General features: G+C 36.7%; 1 protein-coding gene across 1 annotated transcript; it reads right to left on the bottom strand.

Moving 5' to 3' along the window:
- Positions 1-2211: 2211 nt before the first annotated feature.
- Positions 2212-11703, bottom strand: LOC141317312 (guanylate cyclase soluble subunit beta-2-like; the record flags this gene model as incomplete). The annotated part of the gene is made up of 15 exons (XM_073833055.1): positions 11636-11703; positions 11462-11556; positions 9533-9693; positions 9171-9270; positions 8475-8671; positions 8002-8113; positions 7437-7540; positions 7128-7344; positions 5908-6228; positions 5670-5818; positions 5438-5584; positions 5187-5341; positions 3282-3472; positions 2739-2849; positions 2212-2461 (listed from the first exon to the last, which is right to left on the bottom strand). Coding segments are annotated over exons 2-15 (2306 nt in total), but the record flags the coding sequence as incomplete, so codon positions are not given.
- Between the last annotated feature and the right edge of the window lie 527 nt (positions 11704-12230).

Raw genomic sequence — 12230 nt, forward strand, 5'->3', positions numbered from 1 at the left:
ATCTTTAATTACTCACCTTAATGTTGTTTCAACCCATAAGACATTTGTTCATCTTTAGAACACAAATTAAGATATTTCTGATGAAATCCGAGAGGTTTCTGACCCTGCGTAGACAGCAACAGAACTACCACATTCGAGGTTCAGAAAGATAGTAAGACATGAAAGCTACGAGATGAAGCTATGAGAATACTTTTTGTGCGCAAAGAAAACTAAAATAACTTTATTTAGTAATTTCTTCTCTTCTGTGTCAGTCTTCAACGCTCGTTCAGGAGAGTACAAGAACAAATTGAATAAAGTCATTATACAGTGCCTTACGAAAGTATTCACACCCCTTAATTTTATGTTGCTGCCTTATGTTAAACTGCTTTAAATTACTTTTTACCCCCACATCATTCTACACTCCATACACCACAATGGCTAAGCAAAAACTGTTTGTTAACATCTTTGCAAAATCATTAAATGTAAAAAAACTGAAATGATTCCATTGCATAAGTATTCATACCCTTATCTGGGACAGTTGAAATTTAGCTCAGGAGCATTCATATTGCTTTTAGTTGTTTCTACACTTGAGTGAAGTTAACCTGTGGCAAATGGGTTGAATAGGTATGATCTGGAAAGAAAAACATCTTAATAGAAAGGTCTAACAGCTGAAAATGCATATCAGAGCAATAAACAAACAAAAAAAAAAAACACTGCCTGTAGAGCTCAGAAATAAGATTGCATCAAGCCACACATCTGGGAAGAGTTCAGAAAAAATTCTGCTGCACTGAAGGTTCGCAGAAGCATGTAGTCTCCGTTACCCTTAATGGAAGAAGTTTGAAACAACTAGGACTCTTTCTAGAGCTTGCCTCCTGCTCAAATTGAGCAATTGATGGAAAAGGGCTTTGGTTAGAGTGGTGACCAAGAATTTGATAGAGCAGGTTGAGACCATGATCATATGTGGAGATAGGAGTAACCTACAGGAGGACAAGCATCATTGCAACACTCCACCGATCAGGGCTTTATGGCAGTGTGGCAAGACTCAATCCTCTCCCCATGTGAAGACATGAAAAGACCCTTGGAATTTGCAAGAAAAGCATCTAAAGGACCCTTAGACCTTAAGAAAAAAGATTTTCTGGTCTGAAGAACCTCAATTCCAAGCATCATGTTTGAAGGAAACCAGGCACTGCTCATCACCTGGAGAGTACCATCCCAAAACTAAAAAGTGTGATTATGTAGTAGCTTCATGCGTGTGGGGCTGTTTTTCAGTGTAGAAGAAAAGCTCAACACAGCAAAATATAGAGATAGCCTTAATTAGAACCCAGTCCAGAGCATTTAGAACCTCAGACTGGGCAGAAGGTTCATGTTTCAACAGGACAATGACCCTAAGCACACAGCAAGAGTGGCTTAAAGACAACTCTGTGAATGTCCTTGAGTGGTCCAGCCAGAGCCTGGGCTTGAACCCAATCAAACATTTTTGGAGAGACCTGAAAATGTGCATCTGTCCCCATCCAACCTGACAGAGTTACAGAGGTGAAGAGGTTAGGGGAAGAATGGCAGATAATCTGCCAAAAATCTGTTGTGCAAAGCCGCATCATACCCAAAAGACTTGAGACTGTAAAGGTGCTTCAGCTAAGTACTGAGTTAAGGGTATGAATACTTATGCAATGTACTTATTCCAGGTTTTTAATTTTTTAATAAATTTATGAAGTTGTGAAAATTCTGTTTTTGCTTTGTCATAAAGGTGTATGGACTGTAGATTAATGTGCAAAAAAAAGTAATTTAAAGCAGCCTGCCTGCAACATAACAAAACGTGGAAAAAAATTAAGGCACTGTATTTGTTTTCTTTGTACACAAAAAGTATTGTCACATGTTGCTGTCTATGCAGGGTCAGAAAGCTCTCGGATTTCATCAAAAATATCTTAATTTGTGTTCCGAAGATGAACAAAGGAGTAATTAATGCCAGAATTTTCATTTTTGAGTGAACCCAAAAATCCCTTTAATTACTGTAATGTTTAAGGAGAAAATATCTGTAATGTTTTCCTCAAACACAGAGCCAAGGAATTAATAATACAAATGAAACATTTGCATGCAGTCATCTTTTTATTTGAGGAAAAACAGATTGCATGTTGTTGAATCGCACTGAATAATTAGTTCCCATGTTACCCAACTGGCCACGGACGACCACAAATGAACATTAGATCGCTATACAGCAACCATGTGTTTATCTACCTCTGGTCATCTGTGTTTGCCATCTGATTTCCACATGAAAACAGTCCATAATAAGTGATTAATTTCTCCAGAGGGAGATTAGCTTTCTCAGCGGGATGGTTCTGCTGCCGGCCATCACCAGCGGGCAACCAGCAGGTGCAAATGAAGCCAGGCTGCACAAGGAGCACTGGGAATAGATGTGGAGAGTTGCCTTTCCCAGATGACAAATCTGTGTCCACAAAGCAGAAATCCCCTACTGTTTCTTGGAGAGCTGGGAAAAACAGTCATTATATGCTGCACAAAACACGTGATAGAGCCAGTTTTAGATTACGGCTGTTGATTTGTGGTATTGGTTCTCTGAACGCCAGGCTTGAAATTCAATCTTCTTAAAATGTGGTTTAATTCATTGATGTTGGACTATAGTATGGAGCAGAATTTTGTACTAATGTTGTCTGAATGAAGACCATTGTGTAGATTTTTGAAATCAGTGGGGCTTTCAAATGCTGGCGTTATGTCGAATTGAATTAACTGATCAGGGGAGATTTTGCCTGGACAGAGACATAGAGATGGTGATGGTGTGCGATTTTTCTGGTTTTCAACCTCTTCATCCTTTTTCTCTTCCTCTTTCTGGCCACCACTTGTGTCTTTGGGACTTACTTCTGTGCAAATGATAGTTAGAGCAAAATCATACTGTAACAATACTGATTAAATATTAAGCAGCACAACTGACTTCAACACTGATGTTTTGTGAGCAACAAATCAGCATATTTAAATGCTTTCTGGAGGATCATGTGGCACTGAAGACTGGAATAATGGCAGGTGAAAATTCAGCTTTGAAATCACAGGAATAAATTACATTCCGCAATATATTAAAATAGAAAAACGTTATTTTAAATTGCACAAACAGTATTGCACAAAAGTCTTGGTGAGCATATAAAGCAAAACAAAGCTCTTATTGAGGAGAAAAACATACACTACCATTCAAAAGTTTTTTATGTTTTTTAAAGAAGTGTCTTCGACCCACCAAGCCTGCATTTATTTGATCCTGGTGTATATATTTGTCAGTTTTGATATAAAAAGAGTTTCCTCACCCTTCTGGTCATCCGTCACATCCTCCGGGTCTTCCTGGTACACACAAGTCTCTCCATCGACCAAGCCCATGATCTCTTCATCACTCTTCTGGAGGTTCTTCAGTAGGAAGTATGTATTCATTAGGCCTTTGCCTTTCACCTCGATCTCCCCCCTCTCAGCAATCTCAAAGATTCCTTTGTCCTTTAACACACTGTGGGCAGGAAGTGATAATTTTCTGTTAGTGCTTTTCTTAGATCTGGATTTAGCTCAAATATTTCAGTGGCTTCACCCACAGAATTTATCAAGACCCCACATGTCTGTTATGCTCATCAAGGCTACATACAATTGATCAGAAATACAGTAAAACAGTAGGGCTGGGTAAAAAATATCGATTTGTTTGATTTTAACCAATTCTCATTTTTACGAAACAAGGATCATTAGTCTAGCTGTTGTCAGATAATGAATGGAACATTACAGCGCACTTTCTATCGAATACATCACAATAAGCTTGTGCATTGTTTCTTTTGATATTAAACAAAGTCTCAGATTGCAGATTCTATTTTATTACAATATTCAAACAACAAATGCAGTTTTGGCACTGATTGATGTGGAGCGGTGTTGCCAAGTCTGTGGTTGCCCGCGGAATTGGGCTACTTTTATACTATTGCAGCGGGTTGTTTTTCATGTCCGCGGGTTGAAGCGACCCCAATAGCGTAATATTTAGCCCCTGGAATGCTAATTTAACCAGAGGAACCCCACCACAAAACGTGTATTTTACCCACTGGAACGCAACGTTTACCGGGGGAGTAATTGAGTAGCAATTGGGCCGGTTTTGTTGTGAAAACCTGGCAACCCTGATGTGGAGTGGCAGATTTGCTATAGCTCTTCAGTTCAAGAGAAGACTGCATGAGCTCATCTTCTCTTCCGCTTAATACTAGTTACGTCTTACTAAGTAAACATCAATAAACGTCCGAAGGTATGTTATAAGAAAGAGTACAACTTACCAAAAACTCGTATCCTGTCTCATGTAATCGTTCAATCAGTGTTTCAACCACGGAAATACCTCAATATAAACGATAGCCTGTATCACGCACGTCACATTTACCTCAGAAATAAACATTCGGTGACCACACTTAAGCTAGAAAAATGAACTCTGTTCTTTAGTGTTTAATTTATGTTTAAACACATTTGTTTATACAACGCTTTTAACAATACGGGTTGTGTCAAAGCAACTTTACAGTATTGTTTAAATAAATCTGTCAAGTTTTGAAGACAATTAACCACCACTTTATTGTTTATATTTCAAAATCAAATTGAAGTAGAAATATAATTATGTAATTGTAAACTTTATTATAAACCTTCAAAGAGTGTAATTTATGAGTTTGTATACAAATAAGTTAATTTTAACCTTATATACAGTGGTATACCAAAGTTTGGGCACCCCTGTAAATTTTCATCATTTTCCTTTATAAATCATTGGTTGTCTGGATAAGAAATTTCAGTTAAATATATCGTATAGGAGAAAAACACAGTGATATTTAAGAAGTGAAATAAAGTTTATAGGATTTATGGAAAGTGTGCAAGAATTATTTAAACAAAATTAGGCATGTGCATAAATTTAGGCACCACAAAAGAAAAATCAACTCAATATTTTGTGCATCCTCCTTCTGCAGAAATAACAGCCTCTAAACGCTTTCTATAGCTTACCACTGCTTTCAAACTTTGGCATACCACTGTATTATTAGTAATGTAGTACCAACTGACTCTCATGTATATTTTACAGCATTAGTTAAGAGATTACATCTAATCAAATGTTAAATGTGTCTAAACCCAGCCCTAAAAACAGTACTATTCAAAAATATTATTACAGTTTAAAACAACTATTTTCTATTATGTGACAAAACCATCTGAAAACTAATATTTACCTGTATGTGAAAGGACTCATATGTATGTGATCAGGAACTCCGTGGCTCTCCATCCGAGAGGCTGTATTAACCGTGTCTCCAAACAAGCAGTAGCGTGGCATCTTCTCACCCACAACACCAGCCAAAACTGGACCAGTGTGCAGGCCTACTCTGATCTAGATTGACAAAAAAATACATTTGACAAATCTTATGATACAAAGCACACAAAGCCTAACTCTAATATAGAGCTAACTGTTTAAACACACACATACTTGTATGGGCTGTCCTGTGATGGGGCTCTTCACTTCTCTCGCAGCTATTCTCATACCAAGGGCAAAGTTTGCCACCCGCTCCGCATGTGTGTCTGTAGGAACGGGCACACCGCCAACCACCATGTAAGCATCACCTATAGTCTCAACCTGTTTTGAGACAATATAATTTTTTACTTTGATTATTTGGAAGTGAATTATTATAAAAATTGTGAAGGTTTTTGTTTTGTCACACCTTATAGACACTGTGGATGTTTGTAAGCCGATCAAATCTGGAGTACATGGCGTTGAGCATGTTGACTATTTGAATGGGTTCACAGGCTGCGCAGATGTTCGTGAATGTGACCACGTCGCTAAAAAGGATGGTGCACACTTTGAACTCACCTGAAAGATTAACAGAACAAGTCTGATCCAGGTAAAGCATGAAAATGACAAGTATAATAATCTATTAGGAGTTCCTCTGGTTTCATTACCTGCTTCGACTCTTTTGCCCTCTTTAAGCTGGTTGGCAACGTGTGTCGGTAGCATGGCATAAAGAAGCTTTTCTGATTTCTGCTTTTCGATCTCTAAGTTGCGTGAGAGGATTCTCAACTCTTCCTTCTTCCTTTCTAGCTGATTGGACAGCTCTATCTCGGCCAGCCTTTGTTGGTTGAGCAGGATCAGATCTCGTGTGGTGTCATGCTGGGCAATGTCGGCCAGATGGAGACCCCTCTCTTCCAGTTCCTGGAGGCTCCGTAGCTTAGGAGAGCACAGATAGATCATGCAGTTGAGTGACTCCATCCACATCATCTGTCCTAAAAAAACACACATGAAAATTCTTCATCAAATGATACAGTTGAGGTCAAAAGTTTACATCCCCCTTTCAGAATCTGCTGAATGTTAATTATTTGACCAAAATAAGAGGGATCATACAAAATGCTTGTTATTGTTTATTTTGTACTGACCGGAATAACATATTTCACATAAAAGATGTTTACATCTAATCCACAAGAGAAAGTAATTGTTACATTTTTAAAAATGACCCCATTCAATAGTTTACACCAGCTTGATTCTTAATACTGTTTTGTTACCTGAATGATCCACAGCTGTGGTTTTTTGTTTAGTGAAAGTTGTTCATGAGTCTCTTGTTTGTTCAGTTAAACTGCCTTCTGTTCTTCAGGAATATCCTTCAGGTCGTACAAATTCTTTGGTTTTCCAGAATTTGGTGTATTTGAACCCTTTTCAACAATGACTGTATGATTTTGAGATCCATCTTTTCACACTAAGAAAACTGTACACATTCTGTTCAAAAGTTTTCACCTCCTGGCTCTTAATGCATGTTTTTTCCTTCTGGTGCATTAGTGAACCATTGAACCTTCTGTAATAGTTGCATATGAGTCCCTCAGTTGTCCTCAGTGTGAAAAGGTAGATCTCAAAATCATACAGTCATTGTTGGAAAGAGTTCAAAGATACAAAAATGGTGGAAAACCAAAGAATTTGTGGGACCTGAAGGATTTTTCTGAAGAACAGCGGGCAGTTTAACTGAATGGGGGATGTAAACTTTTGACCTCAATTGTATGCAAGACAGAAAATTGCTGAACAACAAATTATAAATCATTTTGGAATCAACACAAAATAACTGATTTTATGCCCATGCAGATAATCCCAAAATGCCACAAATACCAAGTGTAATGAATCTCTATGGACACAATACCTCTCAGTTTGAGTGTGGCCTGGTTTTGATGGATCTCCGGTAACATTTCCCTCCTGGTTTTCAGCACAAACTGGCTGTTGATGAACTTTTGGATGCTCTGGATGTTGAAGGTGACCTCTGGGTGAACAATAGTGAAGTACTCGTCTAGACGGATACCTGCCGTCTGGAGTCCGGGAACAAACTTCTGAATGTTGACGCCTGTTTGCTTCACCACCAGCTAAAAAGGTACAAAATGGCTCAGTGTGATTTGGTGTACTTTAACATTTGACATTTGTTAATCAAAAGAACTACAGAGTTATAGTTACTTACATCTTGATCAAAAACAATGTGAAAGGGAAAAGCATTACAGAAGGCTTGTTCTTCGATCCAAAGTCTTTTCGGGTAGCTGGGAGTGAACGATTGCCGCAGATTGCCTTAATTAAAAAAGACACATAAACGTGTAACCCATTAACTCTTAATTTTTTAATAATATGCCAAAATAAGTACATTTTATATTACTAAGAAGCACAGTAAAAATCTGTGATTCTTTTAACATGAGGAAAAAGAGAACTGACGCAAAAGAGAATAAATTGTTGAATGAAGTCATTATTTTTGTTTTCTTTGCCCACAAATAGTATTCTCGTAGCTTCATAATATTACATTTGAACCACTGATGCCACATGTACTATATTAAGGATGTCCTTAATCACTTTCTGGGCCTTGAACATGTCAGTTGCATTGCTGTCTTAATTAGAACTTGTTTCGAAAATGAACATAGGTCTTATGGGTTTGGAACGACACGAGGGTGAGTAATTAAAGACAGAATTGTCATCACAGAAATTTGCTATATAGTTGCAAAGTCAAAGGCAAAAACAGCAGCTATGATCAGTCAAACCTTGGCCCAATATGACAATGCTCCTCACAATCTCCCAAGGAGATCGTTTCCTTGGACACAGCTGCAGGCTGGCATACCTGGCCTTCATCCTCTTCATTGTCTTCTCCTTGTCCTGTTGATATACAGTAGCAGTTGTCATGGTTACATACAGTGGATACAGAAAGTATTCAGACCCCCCTCAAATGTTTCACTCTTTGTTATATTGCAGCCATTTGCTGAAATTATTTAAGTTATTTAAGTGTCTAGACCTACTTAAACATTCATGTTGTCTCTGATACAAAATGAAAGTGACTGAAGCGTTTGATCTTTGAGCAGGTGAGACTACTTGAAATTGTGATACTTCTTATTTGAATTGAATTGATGGTGCCAAAGCAAATAAATACAAAGAAACTAAGAGACATCAATTAAAAAACACATTTAAATACCATTTATAGAAACATAGGCAGTTTTCCTGTCAGTAGGGATGTACACACCTCTTTCTCTTCCTGTATTTCCTCATTGCTGCCTTTCTGTCTTGGTTGGGCCTTTTTTCTGGTCACCTTTTTCTTCTGTACCATGTGAAAAACCACATGCTCCTTCTTTCCAGTGCGCTCATCCTCTTCGGACTGGTTTAGGATGGTCATCGTAACCTCACTGTCAAAGAAATCCTTCGCCACAGCCTCGATAATACCTGACCGATGGTTATGAAGACAAAAACAAAGAGCAAAAATATATATTTTTACATAAAAGTTAAATATATGTTTTAAATAGCACAACCTGATGTTTTCAAATTTAAAGTAAATTTAAGTTACCCTTAAAATTAAAATGTCAAATTCAAAAACTAAAATGTCCAATGTATGTATATTTATGTATATACTTTTACATTTACACTGTTGTTTGGGATCAGTAAGATTTTTAATGTTTTTAATGAAGACTTTTCTGCTCATCAAGACTGCATTTACTTGATCAAAAATATAGAAAAACAGTATTATTGTGAAATATTATTACCGTTAAAAATAATGGTTTTCTATTTTAATATATTTTAAAATATAATTTAATTCTGTGATGCAAATTTGAATTTTTAGGCAGGAAAAGTTTCATACACAATGGTAATTCAAAGTGCTGTACATAAGAGGAATTAAAATAATCATAAAATAATAATGATGTTATGATTACGTTAAAAATCTAACCTGGCACGATGTGATACAGCCCTTTTCTATCAGAGTAATAGTGAAGGAGAATTCGGCCATCATCCATCCGCTCCACACGGAAGGACGGAGCATTCATGGACTAAAAAAGGTGTGACAAGTTACAAACCACAATAAAGTTTATGGTTCCATATATATGTAATTTGCAAACAAAAAACTGAGCCAACATCAAATGTCATTGTAAAATCAGTAGCAAGTATAAAATTGTCTTGTGAGCCTGTTTTTTTTTTTCATTTCCACAACCAGTTTTAAACACAAGAGCACGTTCTGTAGAAAGAACAGCTCTTAGAGAGGATTACAAAGAGACAACATGAAATTTTGAGAAGCATTAAAAGTATTCTGACCTCATAAGATAATGCCAAATAACTGTGTAGAGCATCAAGATTTTCAATGAATTCCACCAGGTTTCCACCAAGCGTTCGCAACATCGTGTCATATCCCGACATCTTACAAAAGCTGAAAAAGTACTCGCCAAAAAGCTTCAAAACCACCTCGGAGGAGACATCTAGAAGATAAATAAAACAGAACAGGTCAGTTTCAATCCAGAGAAATTACATTAAAGGAGTAGCTCAGCCCAAAATAAAAGTTCTAGATAGCTTTTTTTTTTCAACTGAAATGATTTGGAGAAGTTTAGCATTACAGTACTTGCTCACAAATGGATCCTTTGCATTGAATTGGAATTAGAGTCCAAACAGCCGAAAAAACCATCACAATAAGTAAAACCAATCAGTTGATGTTTTGAGAAGTAAAATGCTGCATGTTTGTAAGAAATAAATCCATCATTATTGCATTTTATCTAAGAACCATTGCTTCTGACCAAAATATAAGTTCATACACTCTTAAAAATAAAGGTGTTTTAAAAGGTTCTTCACAACCATTTTTGGTTCCACAAAGAACCATTCAGTCAAATGTTCTTTAAATAACCATCTCTTTCTTACTTTTTTATAATCTGAAGAACCTTCTTTTACCACAAAGAACCTTTTGTGAAACGGAAAGGCTCTTCAGATGTTTAAGGTTCTTTAACTATTTAGACAAAAAAGGTTCTTCTATGGCATCGTGAAGCACCTTTATTTTTAAGAGTGTAATGTGTAATGAAGCTTCCTCCAGTAAAAAAAAAAAAAAACATTGTCCTTTCACATAAAAAACAATGCATTTGTTTAGTGCTGTTTTCAATTGTAAACAGAAAGACTGGAGAAAGCAATATTATACATAGACGACTCGTATTTTAGTCAGAAGCAATAGTTTGCTGTAAAAAAAACATCTGATGAAGTTTTTACTTTAAAAGGTGTTGAATGATTGAACTACGCTCTTAAAAATAAAGGTGCTTCACGGTGCCATAGAAGAACCTTTTTTGTCTAAATGGTTCCATAAAGAACCTTTAACATCTGAAGAACCTTTCTGTTTCACAAAGGTTTTTGGGGCAAAAGAAGGTTCTTCAGATTATAAAACGGTAAGAAAAGGATGGTTCTTTAAAGAACCTTTGACTGAATGGTTCTTTGTGGAACCAAAAATAGTTCTTCTACAGCATCGCTGTGAAGAACCTTTTAAAGCACCTTTATTTTTAAGAGTGTAGAGTCCCATGGATAATTGTGATGTTTTTAACAGCTGTTTTGACTCTCATTTTGATGGCACCCACAGTGTAGAGGATTCATTGGTGAGCAAAGATGTAATGCTAAATTTCTTCAAAACTCATATACATTTTGGATAGATTTGGATCAGCAAATTTTCATTTTTGGCTCAACTATTCCATTTAGATGGCAATTGAATTTCTCTTTTCAATTGTAATTGCATCCAGGTCGTTTTGAGACCAGCTGAGCAGAGTTCAGGTGTGTGACCCACTCAGAGATTCACACCTGTCCTTGTCTACTCGCTCTCAGGGACAGATTGGAGGACAGGTTAGGACATCAACCGTCGTGATGCCCAGCAGACTATTCTCAGCAGGGACATTGTTAACACTCTCTCAGACACTTTGATCAATGTCTACAAGTCCCCAAGGACATTGTGAATGCGAGGTAACTGTGAGGCGTTCACAGTCTACTTGTTCTGTATTTCTTTTTTTCTCTCAACGTTTTATACAGTGACAGACATTCAAAAGTGGATGCAAACAAAAACAGGCCTTTTAAAGAAGTGAAACATTCTGCTGAATTAAACCAATGACGCTTTTTTTAACTACACACACGCAAACAGACATAAACTCAATTTCTGATTTAAAAATGTCTTGAGGATACAGGGAACATTGATTTGTTTACTACAGAGTACAAAATTTTACTCACCCAGCATTTTACAAGCCTCTTGCACTAAACGAAGAGTGATAACATCGTCGTAGATTTCATAGGTCATAAACGTCTCCTGGACCCCAGCCATTAATCTAGGAAAGGTCTTATTTAGTTGAAACAAACCACAAAACTGTCCATGATTTCTTTAAATGTTACATGTGTTATACAGACCTCAATTTCTCCCATGTCTCTTCTCCAAACCTTTCAATGACCAGTGACTTCAGACATGTATTAATAAAGCCGTACTGTAAGAAAAACATAGTGTTATATACATATTAGACACAGTGACACACAAATTTATATATGTGTATATATGCACATACCATTTCTCCAAACCAGCTGTTCTAATCCAAAACTTGTAGTCTCTATACTCTCCACACTGAGCAGAAGAGATGCTCTTTAAATTCTGGTGTGTAGATTATCGCATCCAGATCCGTTTGCATTCACAGACACTCCCACTCAACCATACTCTTTTACATATATGAATGCATACACATACACGCATCCAAAAATAAAGACCTCATTAGTCACTCAAGAGGAACAGGGATGTATTTTAATGGTCAGAGTTTGCAAATATATGCAAACCTTATGTGCAATACAAATCCTAACTGTTGTTTTAGATAGAGCATAAAATGTTTTGAGTCAATAATTTGATGCTTGATTTTTATCATTATTTTTTGTTCCTGGAGAAAAATTTTGACCTAAATAATTAACCTTAGTGTTGTTGGGTTTAAGTACTTTCTCTTTCACTTTAACCACCACAAAT

Source organism: Garra rufa, unplaced genomic scaffold, assembly GCF_049309525.1.
Source record: "Garra rufa unplaced genomic scaffold, GarRuf1.0 hap1_unplaced_698, whole genome shotgun sequence".
In the NCBI taxonomy this organism is placed as follows: domain Eukaryota; kingdom Metazoa; phylum Chordata; class Actinopteri; order Cypriniformes; family Cyprinidae; genus Garra; species Garra rufa.